At 37.0% G+C, this 27495-nt stretch overlaps 1 protein-coding gene across 1 annotated transcript; it reads left to right on the top strand.

Moving 5' to 3' along the window:
- On the top strand, nt 1–27495 carry Ftcdnl1 (formiminotransferase cyclodeaminase N-terminal like). Its single transcript, XM_047546402.1, has 3 exons — nt 1–112; nt 3012–3107; nt 27246–27495. Exons 1-3 carry the CDS (start codon nt 1–3, stop codon nt 27413–27415), a joined length of 378 nt encoding a protein of 125 aa, XP_047402358.1. The 3' UTR covers nt 27416–27495.

The raw sequence follows: 27495 nt of genomic DNA, 5'->3' as shown, positions 1-27495 counted from the left end.
ATGTCCTCCTCCAGACTGGGGCTCTGTTTGGCTGTCTGCTTACTAAACATTTCAGAAGCCAGAAAAAAATATGTTGTTGAGAACATAGCAAAAGCAGCTTTTGAAAAAAATGGTAGGGACAACAGACAGTTGAAGTGGATATTGCAGTGTTTTGATGATACAGTCATTTTTGTGCTCTACATCTATAGACCACTTTCTAGAATCCCCCTGTGGTCTTGAGCTGTTACAGCTTCCTCTGCAGCAACTGCAGGATTCTGAGATAAATCACTTAACTCAGATGTGCACAGATACTCTTTTTAAATGTCTGCACAAATTCAGCTGTGTGGCTCTTCACATTTGCATAAGTCTCTGAGATGTGAATTGTTCAGGATAGATTTACATAAAAGCCTAATACTTCCCTCATGGACCTTTTATTTTGTTCATTAATAAAATAACAGAGTAGTACATTATGCTTCTTATTTAGCAGGTTAAATGGAAAATAAACTTGCCAAACATGAAGCACTTTTCAAAGCACTCCTGCTAGCAAAGCCTGTGCTATCTTTACAGTATTATTATTTCTAGTCCATTTTATCTGTTAAAAAAAAAAAAACAAAAACAAAAAACAACTGTTAGGCAGTTGTGTTTAAGTGATGCATGTAAGGTCACTCAGAAATTCAGTAATAGAAAATTGGAACTCTTCCGGGCAAGGTGGCACACACCTGTAATCCCAGTGACTTGAGAAGCTGAGGCAGGAGGATATCGAGTTCCAAGTTAGCCTCAGAAACTTAGCCAGGCCCTAAGCAACTCAGTAAAACCCTGTCTCTAAATAAAATACAAAAAAGGGCTGAGGATATGGTTCAGTGGTTAAGTGCCCCTGGGTTCAATCTGCAGTACAAAAAACAAAACAAACCCCCCAAAACATAGAAGACTAGAATTTAAGCCTCCATACTCCCTAGGACCATAGTACTATGAGGAATACTGCTAATTTTTTTTCACCTTTCATAAAATGTTCATGTGATGACACATGATTTAGATATCATGTTTTTACTTTCACACCCAAGATATATATACAAACTTCCAATCATTTAAATAGAAATGCTTTTTTATTAAGTCAGTAGCTTTTTGGCAACAGGTGAACATTAGGGTCACAGTCCTAAAGCATTTGCAACAGTACATTTTGATTTATGATTGTTATTTTTTATGTGGTTTTCATGAGAAAGAAGTGTTTCTCCCAAGACCATCTCTAACTAGGAGCACATTTAAGTTACTGTCTTGCAACTTTGAGGAGCTGGAAATGTCTATGAAAACTCCTGATAATTGCTGATTTAAAAACCCCTTTGGAGTCTGTGTGCAGCTGTTTTTTTTGCACGCTCTTTGTGGGAAGAGCCAGCTTGGGCTCTTCATTGTCAAAAACAGTACATTTAATGGGAGTGGGTTACCTGTGTCTGTGATTGAGTGAATGTGCAGAGACATTTGTGGAAGACACACACTGATGGATGCCTGGGTCTCAACTCACAGTTTTTATCAGCTTATTAGTGGCAGCCGCTCAAATGGAATTATAGCTATTATACTCCATTACAAATCCCAAACAATTTACTTCCGCTGAGATTCATACTGACAGCTCCTCCTGCCAGCACTCATTTTTTTCCTATATGCATGCTTAAGAAATTGCAGGCGAGAGTGTTTCATTCTTTCAGCATTTGATTCAATTGAATCATATGAAACTGAGAATAAAAGCCTTTCAGAAGATGATTTAGGATGAGGAAAAAAAAAAAATAAATCATTTTTTTTCCAGGAGCTAAAGTATGTTGAAAAACTAGATAAAATAGGAGGTTGCATGATTTTGTTCTTGCCTCATCTTTTATAGTTTTAAAAATGCAGGGAAGGTAGCACTAGTTAAGAAAGTGAACCTGTTGTTTTACAAATAATTTAAAGGCATTTACTTTTAAGCGAGTGGAATAAAACTATATAAACTTTATTTTTTTCTCATTAACCAATGTGAGCACATTTAAATGACCTAAAAAAGGTCTTAGGTAAAGGAACCTGAGTTATAAATTTTAGACCTACACCAGGGCAGGGCTCTATAGGTGCTTGTTTTGACTCTAAGTAAGTGACATATGTTTATCTTCTCATGCTATTAAAATTAATAGTGTAGGGCTGCTGTAAGCTGTAGTTCCTGGGTGTAACTTCTTTTTCCTTTTCTCTGAAAAGATTAGTTGTTAAGCTGCCAGGAGACAGGGGGACAAGGTATAATAGCATAGCTAAAGGTTTAATTACTGCCTAAAAACTTTTGTCCTTCACTTTGAATTTGCTTTTGTAGGCTTTAGGGGGAGTTTTAAGGAGCCTGGACCAGGCTTGTAAACTTCAAAAATAACTTGGAGTTTATGTATGGCTGCCATACAAGGGTATGGTAGCTTTCTCCTCCAGGTTACACATTCAAGTGAGTCATAAGCCACCAAAAGCTGGAAGTCATTAACATCTGAAAGCTGTTGGTGGCCTCTAGAAAGGAGATGGTGGAGTCAGAACAGATTCTAATGGACAGGTGCATGCACACCAGAGACCTCTGATCTATGCACTAATTGGCCTATCCTAGTTTTTCCAGATTTCACATTCTGACCATACAGTTTAAGTTCTAGATTTTAGAAGGAAATATTGACAAGGCTTAGGAGATGAGCTTGATAAGGGGCAAAATTTAGAATGATACAATTTTACCATTGATCAAAGGGACTACCCTCTTAGACTTAGTTAAGAAAATTTTGGCAAAAAGTTTTGACCGAGTTAAGAAAAATTTTACAAATTTGGCAAGGCAAAGAGAAGGTCTCTCGGGTATCAAATGTGTGTCTGAGCTTAGCTATCTGTAAGATGCTGTAAGAAGTGGGCATCACTACTAATGATTTCATTCTTAACAGTGTCTCAAAGCTCCCATCCCAGAGTTTTTTCTACCAGACTTAATTTAATAGTATCAGAAGAATGAAAGTATAAAAATTCATTATAGAAAATATTCTTGCATTTTTGTGAGATTTTCTTTACAGGGCAGAAACATCCTGAAGTATTAGTGCTCAATATATTTTCTGATCAAGACTACAACAGATCAGTTATTACAATAGCAACTTCTGTTGATAAGTTGGGTAACAGTTTCATTTGACTTTACATATATGTCATTTTTGGTGAAGGGTAGGCTTCAGGTTATCTTCCTTAACTATTGATTTCCTGTGTAAATCTGAAGAGTCTACCCCCAAATTTTATTTCACCCTTTTGAGTACATCTCAAACATTTACTGTTTCCTCTTTGTTACAATGGACCTTTTGGCCCAAGAGTTAGTAACATCCTATGCTGAAGATGATCAACTGTCTTTTATGGTTAATACATTCAGGTTTTTAACCTATGTAGTTGTAGTTTTGAAGTCAGCCTTGATGTCACTGATAAGTTGACATGGAATGAAATATGCTAAGCAGTTGTGGTTTGGGTTGGTAGCCTGAAGTCTTCATTTGGGCCATAGGTTGAAATGAAATGAAATTCATGTCTCATAGGGATATTGTAGTGTTTGGTAGGACAACTTGAATTTGAAGAATCATAATTGTGAACAAAAGCCTGTATTATCTTAATATTGCCTGGTAAAGTACCCAAAATATTTTCAAATAAACTAATCTTCAAATTGGCAGATTGTTTTCTTTGAAAAGTACGTTTTCTTGAAGTTTAAAGGGCTGACCACTAACTCCCAGCAGGCATAAGACAGATTATCTTGACTGTTAATCATAACATAAGATGGAAAATCTGCTTTTATCTTCATGAAAATGATCACACTATACTGCTAATGGAAACTCAGAATAATAACAAAACTCTTGGTGTCTATAATATGTATTTAGATATAATAATTCAGTTAATTACTAGATAAGAGCAAAACTAAAATGTGCTTCTAAAGTTTTATGAACTTTTTGTATATCTTAATATAATTACTTACAAATCATTCTGGAAATTAAAAGGATTTATCAGATAAATTGGAGAAAATTGAAGAAAATAAAAGTAACCAACTATAAAAAAGTAACAAAATTGTTTAAGACCAATAACATTGCATAATTATTCTGTTTTGGGGAGGAAGATGCTGGAAGAAATACGAAGTTTTATGATGGTTGAGCGGTGGGGTGAGGGGAAATGTTGAATCTTTTATTTTTCAATTATTTATTTTGGTTGGAAAAAAACCTTTAGTACAGATTACAAAAGAAGAACAGCTAGTGGAACAATAAAAATCATAGCTTCCTCTTTAGAAACAATTGAAAGTTTAATGATGGTTTTTTTTTTTTTTTTTTTTTTTTTACAATTTCACATTTTTAGGCAGTTGTGTTCTGGCTGTCTGCTTGGAGGCCTTCCAGGTCATAGACATGGAGGTTCAAGGAGTCCACCCTTGCCTGGGAGCAGTGGACCTGATCCCCATTTAGGCTCTCTCTGGTGTTGGAGTCGAGGAATGTGGAGCTGTGGCCACAAGTAAGAGAAAGTTTTGGGTTGTTATTCCTGTTGGAAACTGTTTTTACAAACCTAAACAGTCTGTGACAAGCTAATCACTCCTCAACTCCCTGGGAAAAGTCAATCCTGAAGAATCGTGTCCACAAGGGTTAGGGTGCACACTGTCTTTGTGACTTAGTCTTCCACTTTCCATGCCATGCCTGCTGTGGGATGTAGCAAAAAAAAACCAAAACCATCAATAATTTTGTCTCTTACAAATTCACAGTAGATTGTGAGGAAACAGCAGTCCTTTCTAATGAGTTTCTCTGACTCTCGGTACAGAATGATGGCTTGTTTTGCCCATCTGTGTCCTATTTTCTTCAGCAGGGGTAATGGTGAGGTTGAAAAACCACTTAAATGTAAACTCCTACCCCTTTTCCCTCTGATTTTTTCTTCCTTTTTTTCCTATGCACAACTTTCTCTTAAGATTTTCTGTAGAGCTGATCTGTCATGTGCCTGATTTCAACCCTAGGGCCAAGTTTAATTTGGAAAATGTGAGCCGTGTCACTTGAGGTGCTTTTGAATTTGGCAAATTGGGAGAAAAGAAAGACCTTTTTGCCTGGACTGTCTCGCTGCACCATGGTTAATTACGAGATGCAGAGGCTCATAACCTTTGGGGAAAAGCCCGCCTAAGGATAATTGCATTCTTCTCTGTATGACCTCAAAAATCCCTCTATGATGTTGCCTCATTTTTATTTAATAGTGAATTGTCTAACATTTGGGATGTCGATTTGGATTTTGGCTGAGCTACATGAAACCCCAGAAATAGGAAAGGAGACTTGTTTCCAAAGGGGCAGCCTCACTGCTATGCTGCTTTTTAATGTGACCTGACAGCTAAGTGGTGATTTCCCAAGCAAATCTTAGCTCCAAATTTGCTTTACTTTTGATCCAAGAAAGAGTTAAAATTTTAGCATGGAGGAAAATATGTTTCACACTGAAACGAGGAGCTTAGAATTGTCCAGACCAGAATAATGATTTTAATTGTCTTCAAAACAATTATAGGCAATTACATTAACTCTCAAATTAGCTAGTACATGAAGTTCTTCCTTACATCAGGACTAGACCCCCCTTCCCCTCATATGTTCCTGCTGTGTAGGAGACGGTGGAGAACCAGAGGGTCTGGACACAGTTTTTCTCCCTTCCCTTGCCCTTTTGCTTCATTGGCAGCTACTGTACCTCATGATTTAAACATGGACATTTCTAATTAAATGAGAGCTCAGCTGCATTCTTGAACTAATTTATAACATTTGATTTGAAATGTAATAGCTTCAATCTTCATCTGATTAAAAACAGTCATATACTGTACATGGTTACTATTTTGATGCTCCAACATGCAGTTTTTATTTTTACTTTCCCCTTTCTACACAGCTGTTCATCTAATATCATCCAAATTTTTTTAAGGTTTTTTTTTTTTTTCCTGTAACTGCATGCTCAGGCATTCTTATGAGGCAGAACTATTCACATTCTAGGATCCTGCTGTTTTCAGAACAGTGAGGAGATGTTTTTCACTAGAGTAACCCCTTTCCAGGGAAACAACTTTCAAATAAATTAGTTAACTTTGTTTGGGACAGAGCACAGCACAGGACATTCTGGTGACATGAAACACAGTTAATATTAATATGTGTACCTCACATATGCTTTGTTTACAAAAATTCTGCTGTAAGCCTACTTACACCTTAAGGAAGGATTTCTTAAAGTAGGTCCAAAATTGGTGTTAAAGGACTTTATATACACTGTCAACATTATTTGTAAGTTTTTATGCTTGTGCTTTTTTGTATACATAACAGAAACACATACATATAATTTTGCATATAAATTTTTGTTGGAGAACTTGTAGAATAAAGGGAAAAGCAATGCAAAAGTGAGAACAGACTGAATTCAAAGATGGGCAGACTTCAGTGTGACGGTCCAGAACTTAGAGACAGAGGAGTGTGGGAAAAACCTTCTTGGGAATGTTAAGAAATGAGGCTCAAGAGGCCAAGTTAAGAAGCTGTGGAGGCCAGGTTCAGGAGTTCAAACTTATCCTAAAGGCAGTGGGAGCTATGGCAGTGTTTTCAGCAAGGAAACAGTATGATTGACTTCGAGTTTAGGAAGATCATCTTGTCTGCATAATAGGAAATGAATACAATGGAGAATGGCAGAGAGTAGAGAAGCAGGTGGACCAGGTTGGGAGGATAATACTGGCTTAAGATAATAGAGAATAAGCAGGTCTCACAGGAGGTTGGAGGTTAGGGAAGAAAGAAGTAGTATGATGGTATCATCCCTCCCATACAAACAGTGCAAGAATGAGGACTTAAATAGCGTGGATACACATCTCACTTTCTGCCATTGGGCTGTGGATTTACAGCTTAAAGCTCAGAAGAAACATGTATTATATATTTATATGCATGTTATATGCATATATATATATATAGAGAGAGAGAGAGAGAGAGAGAGTCTATGTTTATTTAAAGCTGATAGAGTTTTTTCTAATACTTTGGACTTTGACTTTCATTTTCTATAAAAAACCCACAATTCCATCTATTAGGTTACATCTAATGTTTACCTCTATTTTGTCTCTAAAATTTCCCCTCTCCTCCCACCCTCTTTCCCTTTCTTGTTTCTTCCTTCCCTCCCTTTCCTGATTTTTTAAATCAAAATTATGCACGTGACTAAAAAATAAAATATTCTATAGGGTTTATTTAAAAAAATGTTAAGTACCTCCCAATTCCCTACCCTCACCACTTTGGTTTCCTTCTCTCAGAACCAAGTACTTTCAATGCTTTACCTTATTATTGAAGTTGTAACTCCAGATATCTTAATTGGCATGTCTTAGTTTTTCAGTCTTAGGCTTTCTATTGACTTCTCACTGAAGATAATGAGAATTTAGTTTCACTCTACCCTCACCCCCAATGTACACACACACACTCACACCTTTCCTAATCCTCTCTCCTCTTTGTATATCAAAATTTGGGTTAGTTTTTAGTGGTTTTATTATAACTCTGTAAACATTACCCACAATGAATCATTTAGTCTTTTATTATTTTATACTTTTTGCATAACTTTCTTTTTGCTGGAGTTGCTCTTTATCATTTTGATGATTTATTTACTTGGTATTTTATATGCATTAATGCACTATATAATGATGTTTCAGTCAATAACACTGCAGATACAATGGTATGTAGTACCCTATAGTCTAGGGGTTAGTATGCTATTCTAGTTAGGTATAAATACACTTTGTGATGTTTTCATAATGACAAAATCTAATGATGCATATCTTAGAGTGTATCTCCAATAAGTAATGCATGGTTGTACTTATCACTGGTTCAACCCCAAATTCTATCAATAACTACATTTATCCATGCATTCAGATAGAACAGTTCATGCATTGAGTACTCTTTTTCAATTTAATCTTCTTAAATATCTTCTAGAACTCTCTGACCTATTCTTATAATGACCAGTTGCCCTCAGTGCATTGAGTATACTGTCATTATAGGATCTTCCTTTGCCATCTTAAGGGTTGCCTTTACCTTTCTCCATGTTAGATCCACTGATTCCTGAATGTGAATCACTTTTATTTCCCTCTTTTTCTTTCTTAGTTTATGCTTCTCCTTCTCCCCCCCCCACCCCACTGTAGACTATATCCTCTACTTGCTTTGAAGAAAAAAATGTAAAGTACACTTTTGAGATCTTGCATGTTTGAAAATGCCATTATTCTATCATCACATTTTATTGTTAGTTTGGCTAGGTATAGAATTCTGTATAAGAATAACTTTATTTTGGAGACATTGTGTTATTGAGTTCTTATTTCCATGTTGCTGATGAGACTTCTGAAATCTGGAGGATTCTTGATCCTTTGTACGTGATCCATTATTTGTCTGGAAGCTTACGAAATTTTGTTCCTACTGTTCTGAAATTTCTGTGATGTGTCTTTGTGTGGGTCACTTTTCATTCTTTATACTGGATACTTTTTGTACTTGAAACTGGTTCTTCAGTGTTGGACAATTTTCTTAAATTATGTCATTGATGATTTCTTCCATTTTCTCAGTTCTTTCTGGAAGCCCTATTTTATGTACTTTTTAAAAATTTTATTTGTTCTTTTTAGTTATACATGACAGTACAATGTATTTTCACATATCATATATACATGGAGTATAACTTCCCATTTTTGTGGTTGTACATGATGTGGAATTACACTGGTTGTATATTCATATAAGAAGAGGAAAGTTTTGTCTGATTTAGTCTACCTTCTTTCCTATTCCCATCCTCCTCTCTTCCCTTGGTTCCTGTTTATCTAATCCACTGAACTTCTATTCATTCCTTGAAATCTCCCACCCACATTATGAATCAGCATCCACATATCCGCATATCAGAGGAACATTCAACCTTTGGGGTTTCTGGAATTGGAAAGCCTTATTTTATAGTAGAAATTTTCTACTAATCTACATTTCTTTTATTTTCTCTTATTTTATATTTATTTATATTTTTGCTCTACTTTCTGGTGTATTTCCTCTACTTTATTTCTCAAGACTTCAGTAAATTTTTCACTTGTTCTGTATTAATTTCCAAGAGCTTTTATTTATTCTCTGAATGTTCCATTTATTTTGTTAAAATAATGTCCTGGCCTTATCTCATGAATGCATTAACAAAGGACGATTTTGGCATTTTGTTCTTGCATAGTGTCAGTAGTCCCCCAACCCCAATGTACTTTTTTTCCCCCTTCTTTCCTTAGATGTCTTTTGTAGGTATCTGAGTGAACACCAGGATACTAAGTGGATTCTCTTAGTGTGTACATTGGGTTTAAGGTGTAGGGTGAGCTAGCTGGGTTGTCTCTCTGGGGAACTCCCATGTCAATGTTCTTTTGGTCTTGCCCCTGGGCTGTTGAAGTTCCCTGAAGAAGGATTTTCTTCTTTAGTTCAGAGTGTAAGGCAGCAGCCACTGTCCTGAAAGAAGGCCAAAAAGTTCTTAGCATTTAATTTGTAAATATCTCTTAATTCCCCTCTTTTCATGAATCACACCTGCTCTAAACTGTGCCCGGTACTTCCCAGCCAGACACCTTGTGCTTCACCTCTTGCATCCTTTACAGGGATAAGTTAAGGCAGCTGCCTGTCTGTGTGGAGCTTATCAGTTCTGTTTCCAAGTGTCCGTCCTGTCAAGTCAGGTTGTTTCTCTGCTGTCTCTTTTGCTGACTGATGTCTGCTAAGTCACTTACCACTCGTGTGTGCTCTCCAACTTTCAGTGCTATTGCCTCCTCTTTTATTTTCTGTTTGAGTAAATGTTTTAAACAGTCTCTTTGCTAACTTTCTCTTAGCGTTTTTGGTAGAAGTGAAAGAAACATATGGACTTACTCTGCCATCTCCACCTGAAGTTTTTACTTCTCTAATTCATGGTGATTTTAATTATGAATTTGGAGCCATTGGTAAATGTTTAGGAACACTCTCTTTTAACTGATTTCTTTCTCAGTTTTGAAGGTATTTTGTGTGGGTTTCTGAACTTCTCTAAGTTTTGTATAGTTTCTCCATGTGTTTTTCTGTGGACTTCTGTGCTTTCTATGTTTTCACATCTCCCTTACTCACTCTTCCACATGCATGAAGGAACCATGGTCTTTGTCACATGACCCTTTTGCCTGCACACCCACTTTCACGAGGAAGCTTGAGTGTTAGAGAGAAGTGGTAGGTAGAAGTACTTAGACAAACTCTCCCTAGGATTTCCTAGTGAAAATGTGCCTACCTCCTATGTAGGCTCAGAATGTTCAACTTAAAAAGTCTGGACCATAACCTTCAGTTTTATAAATGACAGGGGAGTAGTTTTTATGTCATTAATGTCATTAATGAAATGAAATAATGTTTTTGCCCTGCCACATGAATTGAGGTTATTGTTTAGGAGATGAGAAAGATCAAGTGCTAAGTTATATAAATGAAAAAATAGCTTTTGCATGTTTGATTTTTATTTTTTTCATTTCAAATATATAAAACATTAATGAATTTGATTACAATCATCAGCCTCATAGATATATTTAAAAGTATTTTTATGACTTGGAGGACATGTGCCATGATAAATTCACAGAGTGTCAACACTTGCATGGTAGTCTTGAGACCCTTTGATTACCTCATTACAGATTGTCAAAACATGAAACATGGGCTGATCTGGCAAATCAGGAGCAACTTTTCACTTCAGGAATCTTCTACTCTGATTCTCCAGTTGCTATGGAGATTGTCTTATAAAACAGCATTGAATTTGTTTGAGATTAGTCAATTTAGGGCTGGATTCTGGTAGAGTTCTTAGCACCATTGATACTGCTATACTTCATTGCCATGGTATAAAAACAACAGTCTATTTTACAGCTCTATGTAAACATACTTAGGGCATAGCATTTAGTTTGAGAGTTTTAGGATACTGCCACCACATAAAAAGTTGAAAAAAGAGGTATTGTGCTTTAACAAAGTACTTGAACTATGAAGGTTGATTTTCCAGTGGCTTTAGAACATTTTAATAAGAAAGGAGAGTTACCAGATTATTCACAAATTTGTATTACTACAGACTTTGTAAATGTAAGAGGATTATATCTTTCACTGTATACCAGGTACTAATGAGGAAGGTAAGGGCTAGATGGGAGACTTGGAATGAACTAACCTAATCATCCCTGACCAAAATACTGAATGAATGTCACTATACTTGAAAGAACTACACTCTTTTCTAACTTTGGCTTTGCTGCAACCTGAAGTGCCAGCAAGTTAACACCCCATTGAGAAACCCTTGATCCATGGGAGGACTGAGCTGGTAGCTAAATGCTCTCCTCTTTTGTCCCTGAGATGGAGAGTTCTGAGGCTCACCTCAGAAGAATCAAGTCCCAGTTGCTCCCAGCTGTGATAATGTTCCATTCGATTGACTTTTCTCCTTTCCCTGTCTCATGCTTCATACTTAGTGAGTAGCTTCTATTAAAATAGTGACAAGAATAACTGTCCTGTAAGAATCTCCTCATTGGGATGAATAGGTGGAATGCATGAAATCTCTGCTGATGAACTGTACACTTCTTGTAATTGTTTTCTAGTCCAGAAGTCACATTAAAAGTTGGGAAACCTCTGACAAACACTTCACTAGGAAAAGGGTCTTGTGAAATACTCAGAATTATATCGTAAGTCATTGTGGAAGACATTAAACTTTCACCCCTTACTGGCAAAGGCAGCCCTGAGGTACTTAAGATGTAGAGGCCTTAGATTTCTGGTTTTCAGTAGCTGCATATAGCACTCAGAAACATTTTATGCAACTGCTGTGGTGTATTAGAGAATGTGGACCTAATAGATCTGTGGTAGGTGACTGAATACCAAGCTAACTTTTTGAGCTTAGTTCCCTTATCTTGGAGATACTTTTTTCCTGAATTCCTTTTCCTTTATACTTCTCCTTCCTAGAATTTACAGTGACTTCCAGTATCCACGTCATTTGAATTAGAAAATTCTGATCTAATGACATAATGTTAGTGGCATTGAAGGCCTATAACATGAGGAGCATAAACCCAAGTCTCTCCACACCCTTATGCAACCACCTACCCATCAACCTGGTCTCTATTGGTGGAGGAAGGGTGTGCCTCTTGGAAGACTCAGAATGTGATCATCATAATGACAGCAACATGTTATAATTTTATGATATCATAACTTTAGCATCAAGTGTTTTATCATTTATTATGTGACTGTTAAAGTTACATATATTAAATAATGCATTCTTTAGTTTTAGATAATCAATTATATAGTAAGACAATATCTCAAGATACTAATCATGCATATCTTTCCTCCATAACCTATGCGTGGTCGTCTGAGTTATCTGCTAACTTGGGGTACTTACAGGACTGTCATAATGAGAATGAGGAAGTAACGGTCAGTGTTCATGTTTGAATTTCTGACAGTCAAAAGCAGAAGCCTTGGGAAAGCTGGGTATAAGTTTTATACCATGGCAACAGAATTAGACAACAGAGAAAGAGGGAGGTGACTCACTTGCTGCCGCCAGGGAGATAAGAAGACTGGAGTGGGGTTTGAGAAGAGGTCATGATAAATAGTTCACTTGTCTTTTCCCAAATTTTTAACTGCCATTCAAACTAAGGTTGTTTGAGTATGTTACAGCTCTCACGGTTCAATCATTTCACCTCTAAGCATTCCTGCATTAACACAGGAGTTTTGGAGGCAGGCATACATACCCAGTTTCTCTCTCAAACTCCCCATCAGGCCATGAAAGTTGGGAGGGAGAAAGGCCAGTGTTTTAAGTCACTAGGACTGTGGTAACAAAGTACCCCAGACTAGGAGACTTCGCAGAGATTTATTGTCTCATAGTTCTGGAGTCTGGAAGTCTGAGATCAGGATGTCAGAATTGTTGGTTCCTTCTTAGGGCTGAGGAAGGCTCTGTTCTGTCTTGGCTTGTACATGACTTGCTTCATGTTCACATGGCATTCTTCCTGTATATTATCTGTGTCCAGATTTCTCCTTTTTATGAGGACACCAGTCATATTGGGTTAGGGGCCCAACCTACTCTAGCATGATCTCATCTTAATTAAATACATCTGCAATTACCCTATGCCCAAATCAGGTCACATTCTGAGATTCTTGGGGCTAGAACTTCAACATATGAATTTTGGGGGAAACAGTTCAACTTGTAACAGATAGCAAAATAAGCAGAACCGTCTCCATGTAGAAGGAAACATCAACCATGGGTAAGATTTTTCTCCCAAACGAGATTTACAAAGGTCAGAGTGGGATGTGTAGAAATATGCATTGCCTAAAAAGTGGTGGAGAGGAGAGGGGCTGCTAGAAGGGAGAGAATAGAACCTGACTCTTGAGGTAGGGGTGGGTTTGAGACTACTGAGAGATGGTTGTTTATTGTCAGTAGCCAGTGGCCCTTGGCCGGGAAGATGCTTAGGAGCTGAGCACACACAAGGAAAACAAACTCATGTAAACCATTTGCTTGTTATTTTGGGGAGCACAGAATGAGTGGAAGAGTCAGATTAACTCTTTGCTATAGAGAGTGGGCTTTATGTTGAAGACTGTTTACGCATTACTGCTATGTTGTTCTGGAACTACCTGGCCCCAGTGTATGAGGCCTGGCCCCAGGGTGCTATGAAACCCAAGGAAGACAAAGCTAGAATTGCACAGAGTACATTTATTGGGTGGACTTACTAACAGAGTGTGGTCCTGGGCAGCAACAGGTACCAGTGGATTCCCACAATTTGTATCAGAAGGAGGGACATGTTTATTGGTTAGGGCAAAAGTGACTTCATCCAAGCCTGACTTATCTTAAGCTGATATCAAAGAGTCAGCACCTTCCTGGTGCCAGGATTTGATTGTCAAGTTCTACCTACTCTAATAGTTTTGTCTATTTACAGTGTGCTGGGAAACTATGCAGGAAAACACTAACTAGGGTTACTCTGGGACAGTTATGGTATTGTCGCTCAAGATGGCTGCAGTCGTGCCAAGCTGAATGCATACAGTTTTCCAGCAGGGGATTTTCAGGCCATCCCCAAAGCTCTGCCATGTTCCATCTGAACTATTCTTTGAGGTAGCTTTTCTATAGTCCCCCAAAGAAAGTGAGTGGTTCTTAATGGGGAAAGCAATATTTGGAAATGACAGGCCTAATACCATTCTCTCCCATCCATACCTATGTATGAATACTTACCTGTGAGTTTCAGATCAGCATGAACTAACCAGTAACATCATATTGAACATCTAGTTAGGGAAGCCAAATGTGGTAAGGAGATAAAATAAGAATTTAGGGACTGAACAACATGAGTTCAAATCCCCTTATTTGCCAACTGACTTTAGGAAAATTTTTTAGTCTCTTTTACAGTCTTTTTAGTTTTTGTATGTATAAAATGGGAGAATGGTAAGATCTTAAGAGGACAGGTTTTGAGAAATGACTATATGTAAAACCTCTGGTACTCTGTCTCCTACCAGTTGTCATTGACATTTTCAGTGATTCTCTATGGCCTATGGTTCTCCATTAAGACAGCAGCAGAACAAGGGGCCCAAGCTATTCCCTTCCAACATAAAGGCTGGGGATCCCTCTGTTTTATGTATCAAGATTCCAAATAAGCTGTATTTTGAGAAAAAGAGATTGCAAGTCAAGATGTTAGAAACCACTTGAGCAGGAGGTATCCAGAGTGCTTTCAACTTTAGAATCTGAATTCTATAGCAAATAGCTTATCCCTTATCAGTTCTTAATTTGCAAAATGATGTTCAGCACCAATCTCAGAGAAGATAAATGGAGAGGTGTTTGTGAACATCCAAACAGTATCAGTGTGCTTGTTATGCTTCCATTCCCCATGGAAGTGCTTTTGTGACTCAGAGAAATATAAATAGACTATCCTGCCACAACAAAGCAGGGGCCATGAAATCTGTACATGAAATAATTAGAACCATAGAACAGATTAAAATATGTTACTGACTACAGTATAAATTAAATAGGTCACTCAGGAAAATGCCCTTCTCTAAATAAATGATACCACAGAGCAGTAAATACATCAGCATGTGTCCTACAAAGAAATAATAAGCTTCCTGGAAAAAATACATGTATGTATGTGTGTGTGTGTGTGTGTGTGTGTGTGTGTGTGTGAATCCCTTTATCTATATAAGTATTTCCATGAAAGTATATTGGGTATTAGGAGTTTGGGACACATCATTCTTCTGTTTATAATGAAGATAGAGGATAGGTCCCAGTTTTTCATTCTGTAAGAGAAAATAGACCTAGAAACATTAAAATACATAACATACTCATACGTTTTCCGTTAAGACAGCAGCAGAACAAAGGATATCCACGACCATATATTTATTAGAGTTGCCTAGAAATTAATTATTTAAAAAAATTTTTAGAACTACAAGTAAGGTTAAAATTCAACTCTGATCACCACTTTCATTCCTAGTTTCCTGAATCAGCCCCTGCCAAGTTATGTTATAAGCATAATATTCTTCAATCCAGAATTTTCCCCATGATTTTACTGGCTTATCTGTGTACAGTTGACCCTCATTATCTACTGGGGATTGGTTCCTGAATCCCTTGTGGATACCAAAATCTGCGTATGTTCTATTCCATTATGTAACATGGCATAGTATTTGCCTGTAACCTATGGACATCTTTCTGTATACTTTCAGTTATCTCTAGATTACTTGTACTACCAAGTATAAAATAAATGCTATGTAAATAGTTATTGTATTGTTTAGGGAATGACAGGGAAAAAAGTTTATATATGTTCAATACAGATGCAGTTTTTTTCCAAATATTTTTGATCCATGGTTGGTTGAATCTGCAGATGCAGAACTTTTGGATATGGAAGGCCTACTATATACCAAAAAATCCAACATAGAATTGCTTGTCTGTGTTTGTATTACAAATGCTATCAGACTATACATTTTTCATTCAGTAAGATATCTTGGAACTCTATCCATGGAATTACATATAGATGTAGCTCATTTTTTTTAACTGTTGTATAGTTATCATATTATAAATATATCATATTTTATCTATTCCCTTTATTGTGAACATTCAGATTGTTTCCCATTTTTCCTGGTAACAATAATGCAGCAATGAACATTCATGAATAGTCTTTTGTGCACAAATGCAAGACTTTTGCTGGAACAAATACAAAGGAATAGAGTTGGTAGGCTCAAACACTTAAAAATATTTTTCAACATGAAGATCAATCAAGTATTTATCCTGACCTCATTACTATAATAGACGATGCATTTTTCTTTGCATCTTATTTTTTATTGTCATGCCAATATTAAATGGACAACTCAAAGATGCAAGCATTTTGAATCATAAATGTTGCTATCAATACATCATCATATGTAACCTCATTTGTCCTTTTGAAATGATACATGACAGAGTAAACAGTAGCATCCAGTGATATGCAATAGAGTTCTGCTTCCCCCCTCAAGTGATTTTCTGCTACTTCAAGAAAGAACAGGCAACAGAATGTGTCAGTCGAAATGCAATTTAGGAATTGCACTTGATCTCATATTTCGGCCTAACGTTTCTGCTCTTTCATCATAAAGATCAGCTGCATTTTATTTTTTTCCAGTCCTTTAGAGTAACATCCAGTTCTAGTCAGCATGTTTAATGTACTTCTCAGTGATGTTCTAGCACAATAAATTTTTGTATCTCATGCATGTGTACATATGGTAAAAATTTCTTCAAGTTCTAGCCATGTGGGGGAGGAATATTGTGGTTGCTTTGTTAATGCAGTGTTTGTGTTGGAGCGGGTACGGCCCCGCGCTTTAACTCTCAGCACTGGGCGTAATGAGATGGCTTTGATGGTGGTGTAAAAGTCTAGTGGGATGGTCACAGCTTCACACTTCAAAGCTGAGCATATGGGGTGAATACTGGTTAGCTTTGTAGTCTTTGGGGATGGTTGGGAGACAATTCTTAACAGCTCTGTTTAATGAAGACATTGGAAAAGAAATGTTCTATCTTTAAAATAATTTTGAATTGCAAAGAGAGAAATTTTCACCACCCCCCTTCCATAGACTAAACTAAGAATAATTTTTCCTAGTCTGCACTTAATTAGACAGTGTAGCATCACTGCTATACTGTATTTTCAAATGCCACTCTTTTTAAACTACTATAGCGAGATTAATCGGCCAGTTTTATTTTAGGTATGTGTATGGATTTAGGCAAAAAACTTTTTAGGGCTATCTGTTTTACCATCTGAGAGATTTTTTATCACTTCTGGAAGAGAATTTTCCCCCCTTCTCATTAAAAAATACATAAATAAAAAATCAACTAAACAAAAAACTTGGCTATATTAAGAGAGCTATACTAAAACTAGAGGATGCTTATAAGATTTCAAGTCTAGCACCCAGTTTAATTTTTAGATTTTGTGCTTTTTTTTCCCTTTACTTGATTTGAGTTTGAGGTGCAAGAGGTTGGAAAATACTCTTATGTGCTTATGAAGATTTGATAGTTTTTTTGAGGATCACTGGCTTTCTGTTTAAGAATAATAATGACAAATCACACATTTGTGCAGCAGATCAGAGGAAAGAGATTATTCCTAGAGAAAAGGGAGTGACAGACTTGAGGTTTCTTTCGAAGTTGTGCATTTTGGCTGGTATCAAAAATGTTAGAAGACTAAGCGAAGACTAAGCTTATAAGCTACGTTCCTGGAGCTGCAGAATTGCAATTCTGTTTAACAGTTAAATTTCAAATCTCTGTATACCAGTAGGACTAAAATGCTAATGAAGGAAACAAAAGCAGAAGAGAATAGAATAGTACTGAATACCACCATCAATATGAAGTGTGTGTTGCTGATGTAAGGCAGGCAGGTACATTTAATTAAGCAAATTCTTAAATACTATGTTCATGTTCTTTTTTTACTGTTGCATATTTCAGCCAGTTATATTTGTCATAGACTTAGAAGACATTCATATTAAGAATAGGAGGCTTAAACTTCTCATTGCATTGAGAAATGTCTCATTGCATTGATTCTCCTTTTGCAAAGAAGAATGTAACTGACTCTTAGTCTTTAAAGTTAGGATTAAAAGTGCTAAATATACATGTATAGAAATGTCCAGAAATCACTTTTGAAGTCAGTAAGTCCAGCCAATCATGAAGGCTTATATATATATATACAAAAATACTATATATATAGTATTGTGTGTGTGTGTATATATACATACATATATATATATATATGTATGTATGTATCGCACTCCCTGCCCGCAGAGAGATAAGACACAGGCCTGGTTCTTTTGAGCTCTTTATTTTGCGCGCTTCTTCCTCATAGTTCTTTCTTTGTTCTCCTTCTTTGTTGAACTTACACTCCAATATATACAGTACTTGTAACCAATCAGCATTTTCGCACGAGGGGAGAGCATTAACAGATACAGGCAGCGAAGGCAGGCATATAGTGGACCTGTACTGTCCATCAGGGAGCTTAGCCAATCCCTGGAACTTCCTCAAAATAATGTCAGTTGTTTGTGCAAAAGTTAACTGCTCTGGCTCACTGCCAGGCGCCATCTTAGCCTTGCCACACCTAGGGCCAGGGGTCCGGCCGAAACCCCGACAGTTCCCCCTTTTCTCTTTTAAAAAGAAAAGGAAAGCTCGGGACCGTGCCTGTCTTAGGCGGAGTGGTCAACCACCGTCCTTACCCGTCATCGGATAACTGTAGAGCATGCTACAGCTCCTGTCTTAGGTCGGTACAGTGGTTACCTCCTTCCTTACCCGTCTGGCTAGCGATCCAGCCTCATGAGCCATACTTGTGGGGAACTGCCGGCCTCTAGGGCAGCTATGGCCTGATGGAAGATGATACGATCTCTAACTTGATCTTGGCGCATGCGCATGATAAAGCGTGTGAGGAAGACAACAGCAACAACCATGAACATACAAAAGGCTCCCATACCTGCCCATTGTTTTACAAAACTGAAAGAAGAGGATAGCCAACTTAGCACTTCGGACATAGGGGCTACATTAACTCTAGTAGCATTGAGACTAACAATTTGAGATCTAAGAATAGCAGTAAGATTATCAAATGTATAAGACCAATTTGTTTGTAGCTGAGCAGACAAGATTCTAGACAAGTTTGCTGCATAGCTAAGGTTATGGTAAGCTACAGGTGTAACGCACAGTCCCGTCAGACGATAAATACATCCCACGTTTAACAGTTCCTGTAAAATGTCCATTTGTTCTTGAAGTAAGTCCACTCGCTGGTTCATAAGGAGTATGCCTGCTGTTAGATGTTGGTTTAGGGTCTCTTTAGTCTGTAAGGCTGCAGCTATATTTTCGGCCAAGTGATTGACTGCTGTTGCTGTAGGTATGGCAGTTGCTAGTGCTGCTGTTGCAGAAACCACTATTGCAGTGACCATAGCCGCTGTGATGTCAAATTCTCTCCTGTTTCTTGATAGCAACACTGGCAATTTTGCATCTGTAACAGAGACTGGGACTGGTAGGAAGGTAGGAACACACATTAAGTCTGCCAGCAGGAACCTAGAAGCATTTTAACATTGAGGGATAGCACAAATCTGAAGTACAATTGAAAGAAGCAGTTGTTTTGTTACATAGTTGAACTGTTCCTCCTAAGAGACTAAAAAGAGGTAGTAAGTTAGTTTATTCCGTGGAAACACACAAACTGAGCCGCAGCTCCAGTAAAGCACCGAGTTACCCTTATTACCCAGAGTTAAAAAACCCCAAACAAAGAGACAAAGAGAAAGTTTATCTTTAGGGGACCTGAAGGTCTCCTCTATTCCCCCTTTTTGTTTATAAAGAACATTTTTGAGGGTGAGATGTGTATGTTCAACAATACCTTGTTTTTGTGGGTTATAAGGTACATCTGTGGTTAGAGTTATTTTAATTTTAGTAAGGAATTGATTTTTACCAATTTTAGTTTTTAAAGAAAAATTTAGACTTTATAATGTAGTACAATCTTTAACAGTTGCTTAACCATAATTGTATAAACCCCTATTTTTAAGACAATTGTTCTAAAGAATAAAACTTAAGAGACACAAAGTTAAGAATGAATTAGTGTTTTTAAGAAATCCTTGTCATTTTACCATGTTATTTTACCATATAGATTAAACTTTGGCTTATATCAGAACATTAGTATTTCACCTTAGGAAAAACCTTAAATAGCTTTAGCTGTTTTACATACATACAACCAACTTAGTTACACACAGACTTGTTGAAACTCGCCCTTTGTTACACACAGACTTTTTTGTCCAGAAACATTTTCTTTTCCTTTTTATTAAATACATTTTTAAACCCAGAACCTTTTATTTTCTCTTCCCTATTTGTTGACCCCTTTTTGTTCACATTCTGAAACAACTCTTATGAAATTTCTGAATTTAGATAAATCACCCTATTTTAATAAGATTAAATATTTTGTTGTTTATAGTACTCTTAATTGAAACACAGTTGAAACTTTTGGGACTCTTTATATATAGAATTCCACTTGTTAGGACATAACTTTTAGTAACCTTGTTTTTAGTTTAGTGATGGCACAAAGCAAGTTTAAACCCTTTTATTTACCAACATATGAAAACACCAATAATGTTTAAGTATGATACCCCATGGAATTTGAGGAGTTAAGAGTACTTGATGTTATTTAACAATTAGCATTTTAACTTTGTAAATTAACCAGACGTCTCTACAAACACATTTGAGTAATCCCATACATGTTAACTCCAATTTATTTATTTTATAAAAACCAAGATATCAGACAAGTGTCCTGAACAGGATCCGTTGCCTCTTTCCTGCTGAAGAAAAGTCCTAGAAGCAATTGATATTAGACATTGTTTAACATTAACATCTCATTAGTTTGACCACCTGGAGACTTGTAAGTTATTTTTAAAAATATTTTACTTTTATTAGTTTACCCAATTTAAATTGAACCCTTTTAAATCACGTGAATAAAAGTATTTGGATCCATTTTTAAATTTTAATTTTAAGAGCTCTCAGTTTTGATGCAGATAAGACATAACACCAGACAGTACGACATACAAATAACACAAAATCAAAGGCCTTGTAATTTATAGGTGAATGTTCATTGCAATGAAACAGCTGTTTAAAAACTTCAGTTGAATAAAAAATAGAACTGATCAAAAATAAAATCATTAACCTAGGTATGTAGGATTAAAATTATGAGCTCAAAAATACAGCATTAAAGAAAAAAAAAAACAAAACAAAACAAGAATCCTGAAGAATAAGTCAGTTTTATGCAGCGGCCCAGGAATTTAAAACGGACACTTTTTTTCTTCTTTTCTTCTTATCTTTAGGTTACCCCCCTTTTCTCCTTGAGACGCTGTAGTTACATTCCAACGTGGCAGGGGGAGGGAGGATCACCCAGGACTTTTTAACCCTTTTTTTACCTGGTTGAGAAATCAGGTTAGGTTTGAATGCAGAAAATCACAAAACATTATTTTTTACTACTTTAAGGAATGGAGCTGCTGAGCTCTCTGCCTAGGGGGACCCTCCCCTAAACTGATTTCCCTCTTTCTAACAAGTTGTTCCTTACACCCACTTTCATATTTATTTTTGTTTGTCCCTGATCTTATTGACGCCCTTTTTGATGTTTTAGACCTTTTCTCTTATATTTTCTCCAAAACCTGACTGCCCTCAGTCAGAGGCTCCACAAAAGAGTGTTTTTTTTTTTTTTTTTTTTTTTTAACTATTGCCCACAGGTCTCGAGTCTTCACCGGTGTCAATGTCATCATTAATAGGGCGCTTAGACTGCATTGTTAGCTTCCCAAATGTCTTGTCTAGCTCCTCCCCTGAAAATTCCTCTTTTGAATCTTCCCCTTCTGAGTTATTATTTCTTTCTGAGTTCTGAGAACAGAACCGTTTCTCTTTAATCTCTTCTAAAACCTGACTTCCCTCTTCCAGGGGTCCCTTTAGATTTTGTTTATCTTTATGTTGTAAGCAAGATTTAATCAGGGACCAAATGGCTAAAGTTCCAACAGGTAACAGCTTTTGTTTTTTTGTTATGTGTAGATCCTCTCCCAGGAGCTTCCACTGAGGAATATATTTAACAACCCTTTATCTAAAAACCACGGAGAGACCTTTTTTATGGTATCAAGGAATGCTCAAGCTGTTCTGCCTTCAGCGGCATTCCGTGATTCCCCAACAACTCCCTAAGAGGCCGCTTCATTCCAGTCCCAGACAGTTCTGTTCCTATGATTAAATCTTACAGCACTAAGAGCTCCAAGCACACAAACAAGCCACACAACAAACACAAAAATAACACACCACACACACAATTTGGTACCACTGCATCTATCTATGTAGACTCAATTTTTTCTGGGTTCTTTACCCTTCACTGCCGGCTACCAATGACGGACTCAAGGTCATAAATGAACTACCAATGACGGACTCAAGGTCATAAATGAAATACCAATGACGGACTCAAGGTCATAAATGAAATACCAATGACGGACTCAAGGTCATAAATGAAAATAAATAATTACCTTTTACTTTATCTGTAGATTCCCGGGTTTCGGCGCCACCTATCGCACTCCCTGCCCGCAGAGAGATAAGACACAGGCCTGGTTCTTTTGAGCTCTTTATTTTGCGCGCTTCTTCCTCATAGTTCTTTCTTTGTTCTCCTTCTTTGTTGAACTTACACTCCAATATATACAGTACTTGTAACCAATCAGCATTTTCGCACGAGGGGAGAGCATTAACAGATACAGGCAGCGAAGGCAGGCATATAGTGGACCTGTACTGTCCATCAGGGAGCTTAGCCAATCCCTGGAACTTCCTCAAAATAATGTCAGTTGTTTGTGCAAAAGTTAACTGCTCTGGCTCACTGCCAGGCGCCATCTTAGCCTTGCCACACCTAGGGCCAGGGGTCCGGCCGAAACCCCGACATGTATGTATATATATATATATGTATATATACATATACATACATATATATATATATATACATACATATAGTATTGTCATCAAATCAACTATTTCAAAATACAACTAGAGAAAATGGAAAGGTTAGAATTACTAAGTGTTGGGAAAAACATTAAAAATGGAAGAGAAACTTAAAAAATTAGTCTTTTAATATAGAGCAATTTAGGAAGCTACAGTTTTGTTTTGTCTGGTTCTAGACTATCTGCTGGCATCATCCACTTCTCAACAAGAGATTCAGTGTATGCGTTGTCTGACAAGACCAGGTGGCTCTGGTATCCCACAGGTACATGCAGCTTTGACTGCTGCAGATCAGACCACTGTTCCAAGAGCAGCACATCAATGGGAACACAATGGTGGAAAGTTGCTGTCATGGTTTCTAACTAGGGATACAATGTACTCCATTCTCATTCATTACCAGAAAGACCTCTACTCTCATTTCTATCTGCCCTGGAATCAAAGTCAGTTTATTTGGTTTAGCAAATGGTTAGCAAGAAACCTCAAGCTGTTTTTTTTAGGGAGTGTAGAACTTAGAACTGGAAGCAAACGCCCACAATTAATTTTAATATAAGCAGATTAGATCGGATGCGATTGATAAAAATGAATAAGAGTTCTGAGATATTACATGAACACTTAAAGGGGAGAAATGAATTCCAGTGGAATGAGAGCCCAGATAAGAAGTCCCCACTTTATGTAGTTCTGGAGTCCTTGTTTCTTGGGGCTCCCTGAAAATGCTTGAAGTCCCTGTTGGAAACATCTGGCTGTGCCCCAGGAGGAGGTGGGACAAACAGCTCAGAGAGCTACAGTCATCAGTGGATGTTCAGCAAAGCTGCTTGGAATAATACCCCACTCACCTAAAGGCTGGAGAGACTGGGATTTCCACAGACTTGAGCTTGAAGTAGTCATAGTCTTTATCTTCTTTAAGAGGCAATTTGATTTGTATGATGTGGATCTTTGAAATTATAGGGTATGATTTGTACATAGGCATATTGAAAAAGCCAAATGATGAAATTAAAACCAGCTTTTTGAATATACAATGTATATCACAAATAAAATAACTGGCTAGAGAGCAATTGTCTGACTCAATATGATACATTTCTTTGAAATGCAATCTAATTTGCTTTTCAGCAAAATTATAGGTATCTACCTACCCTTGGCCCTCAAAGTTGCGATCATTAGGAACACAAATGTTATTTATTTACATTGGTGTGAAGAGTTTATTAACCTGTCTAAATATCATTTTGGCCCTGGTTGTCTGTTCATTGTAAGGAGAATAATGAAATTTTTCATTTTCTTGCTTCATTAGAAAATAAAACTTGAGTCCCATCTATCATGAATTATGTTAAAGAGATAATAGAAGAGGAGTGTTGTTAAAATATTTGGGGATTTCCACGAAGTAGGAACATGCCAGTCCAGGGGGATATTCAGAGCTTTCACAGTCTGCAATTCAGAGTAGGGGTGTACCTTGCAGAGGGAAAGGGAAGCTAGTGTTCACTGACTGACTACTGTGGATCAGGCATTGAGCTAGATGCTTTTCTAAAATTATCCAGCCTTAGTCTCTCTATCCATTCTTTTTTCCACTCCTTTTATCTTCTTCTTTTTTCTTTTTTTATTAAATATTTTTAAAGCAAAATCCAAAGATCATGTTATTTTATTCCCTACACAATTAATATTCTACACAATATAGATATTTTCTTATGTAACCACAGTGTCATTATCACACCCAAAAGAATGATAATTCTCTGATACCTTCCAACACCCAGTGTATAATCTAGGCAAACATCATTCAGTGGTAGGCTTTCTTGATTCTAGATCTAATGTGGTTCACACATCACATTGTTTGTTTTGTCTCTAAATCTCTTTTAATCTAAGACCAGTCCCCTGCCCAGTTTTTTTCTTGCCATTTACTTGTACATGTTCTCTCTTGGTTGTCCTATAGAATTTTCACATTCTAGGTCTGTCTGCTTCTTTGTAGTGTATTTAATTTGCATCTCCATCCTTCACGTTTTCTCTACATAAGTTAGTTTTAGAGACTTGATTGGTCTGAAGTTTAATTTTTTTGGCAAGTATTCTTCGGAGGGAGGCCGTGTGCTTCATACTGCATCCTCTCTGGAGGCCACCATGTCTGGTTATCTTGCTTCTGGTGATGCAAACATGAATTGCCTTTGTTTGCCATTGTAAACATCCTAACATACCTTTCAGGAGATTTTTACCCACTGCTAATCTTCGCCTAAAGCAATTTGATTCTATCTACAAAATGCTGGTTTTTCTGATTCTGTCATTACTTCTACATTTTTTCCTTGGATTTTTTTAAATATTAAAAAATTCTTTTCCTCATCAGTTTGGGCCTTCTGGCTACTTTGAAATACTGTTCATATAGGAAAAGCAGGATAAACATTTATTTTATCTTTTAACGGACAGAATCTAGATAAGGTTTTAGTGTTTGAGAGAAAGCTGTTTCTCTTTTTCATTTACAGACAGAGAAGTTCAGACTCAGAGATGTCAGGTTAGTTGTTCAAGATCCCAAATAACTGTTAAGCAGCAGCAATGATGTTCAACCCTATAGTGTTCAACCCTGGCCTCAACTGCATACATTATTTCCACTAAACCAAAATGTACTCCTGCCCCCCACTCCCACCAACTGCTGACGGGTAGGGGTTGCTACTGCAAATATGTCCCAGTGCTTTGATCCTTAGAAGTCAAGCTGCAGGAATATTCCTTAGCAGATATTTTGGGCTGTATAAACATGGATAATACTCCAGAACTATAGTTCCAAATAGAGGTGCTGACTTGGATGGGCGAAGTCAGAAAACATGTTAGAGTATTTAGTGGGACAGACTCTTAGGCATCATATTTTGTGCTTTAGGCTACTGTAGCAGCCAAAATGTGAGTCACTCTAAGTTTTGGTTGGAGCAGATACACGTGACCAGAATCATTTGGATAGCGGTCAGATGTTCAGATGACTTAACATTTTAATTCTCCTAATGTTCTCCCATTTCTCTTACCTCCTCCCTCCCACCGCCATTCCAGATTTGAGGAACAATTTAGCTAACTGCTTAAACATTATTTTGTAATTTCTTAACCTCAATTGACTGTGTCTCTGGCTTCTGTCCCCATGCCTTCCCCTAGGAACTGTGACTCTTTAGTATCCTAAGTAAGATTAAAGAAGCAAAAATCACTTAAACGAAAGCAAATTTAGGGATTTTCTGAGCTTCGTGGTGTCTACAATATCTTGGGCCTCCAATGCTGGAGTCCCTGCTGACTTAAAGGAAGAATATTTCCCAAGATTTTTGTGCCCTAGTGGTACAAAACCTTTTTTTGGTGTTGAGTACATTTAATTCCTTCCATCAACATGGCTGCCTACACTAGAAACAAATGGACAAATAACAAATCCATTTGTTATTTGCAGTTGGGAAGGTTCCTGTGCCTATTGTGGTCAGATGTCCTGTCTTAACCTCTGATATCCCATGAAGTACCTCCAAATAAAGAAGTCCTACTTTCCTGCTGTCCTAGGTCTGTACCCAACGTCCCTGAGTCCCTACATTTTATATGATCAGACAGAGAGATGTATGCTGTCACTATCCTTGCTGCCAGTGGACTGTAATTAGCCCCTTGAAAAGATGTTATAGCTACAAGTAGAGGTCCTCTGAAGCAATAATCTAGAAAAAAACAGGAGAAAAATTATTTATTGTGCCTTAAGATTAAGTAAGGGACAGAGAATCCAGATGTTAAAAAAAAGTGGTAAAGGAAGATTGAAAAATGTTCTTTCATTTGGAGTAGCCTCCAATTTTTTGTGTATTAGGCTTCCTTATAGAGCATCTTCCCAGAACTATCCAGTGAAACTTTCAGTGATGATATAAATGGTCCAATATGGAGACCACAAACCTCATGTGGTTATTGAGCACTTGAAATGTGGCAAGTACAACTGAAAAACCTAATTTTTTATTTTAATTAACTTCAGTTAACAAAAATTAAAATTAAATAGCATATGTATCTAGGGGTTACCTTATTGGACAGTGAAGATCTGGCCCTTGTGCTCTCAACTTTTTATATCTCCTCATATAACATATACAAGTTGGGGCTCTTGTAAAATTGCTCAAAAATTGAAAGCCTTGATTTCATTAATCTTAGTGATGCATTTTCCTTGTGAAATTAGATTTGTAATGGGTTAGGCAAACATTTATTATTGGACTAACCTGGAAAATTAATTATGGTCAAACCTTGATTTTTGTAGTTTATATGAATTCTACTTGTTAGTGGTGATGGCAGAATGACAGTATGCAACTTAATGCCTCCAAAGTGTGTTTAGGAGTGGTTAAAGTGATATGTTTTTTGTTAATTACATTTTACCATACAACAGAAATTAAATAGTCTGTCTTATTTTTTTGGACCTGATTTTGTTAACATTTCCCATGCTGTAGGCCTTGCTGAGGACCTGGTCCTGCACCTTCCTGGCTGCAGTGTGTTTCTCTTTGGTGAAGCCAACCTGCCTAAGAAGCTCAGTCTTGTCCAGAGAAGGAAGCAGCTGGGCTGGTTCACAAGGAGGGATTTCAGTGCTCTTGAGCCTGACCTGCCCGAAGATGAGGTCTAACAGGTTCTAAGTGTGGCCTTAGTTCTGTTCTGTTTTGTTTTTTATTCTTTTTTAAAAAATCTTTTTATTTATTTATTTAT

The sequence above is a fragment of the Sciurus carolinensis genome, chromosome 3, assembly GCF_902686445.1.
Source record: "Sciurus carolinensis chromosome 3, mSciCar1.2, whole genome shotgun sequence".
Taxonomy (NCBI): Eukaryota; Metazoa; Chordata; class Mammalia; order Rodentia; family Sciuridae; genus Sciurus; species Sciurus carolinensis.
This window is presented reverse-complemented; position numbering and strand designations above follow the sequence as displayed.

What these genes read in the sequence shown, in the direction of transcription:
- Ftcdnl1 (XM_047546402.1), top strand. Translation starts at nt 1, where the DNA reads ATGTCCTCCTCCAGACTGGGGCTCTGTTTGGCTGTCTGCTTACTAAAC. An exon ending in AGCAGCTTTTGAAAAAAATG is followed by an intron (nt 113 to 3,011) that starts GTAGGGACAACA and finishes TTTTCTTTACAG; the next exon opens with GGCAGAAACATCCTGAAGTA. An exon ending in AACTTCTGTTGATAAGTTGG is followed by an intron (nt 3,108 to 27,245) that starts GTAACAGTTTCA and finishes CCCATGCTGTAG; the next exon opens with GCCTTGCTGAGGACCTGGTC.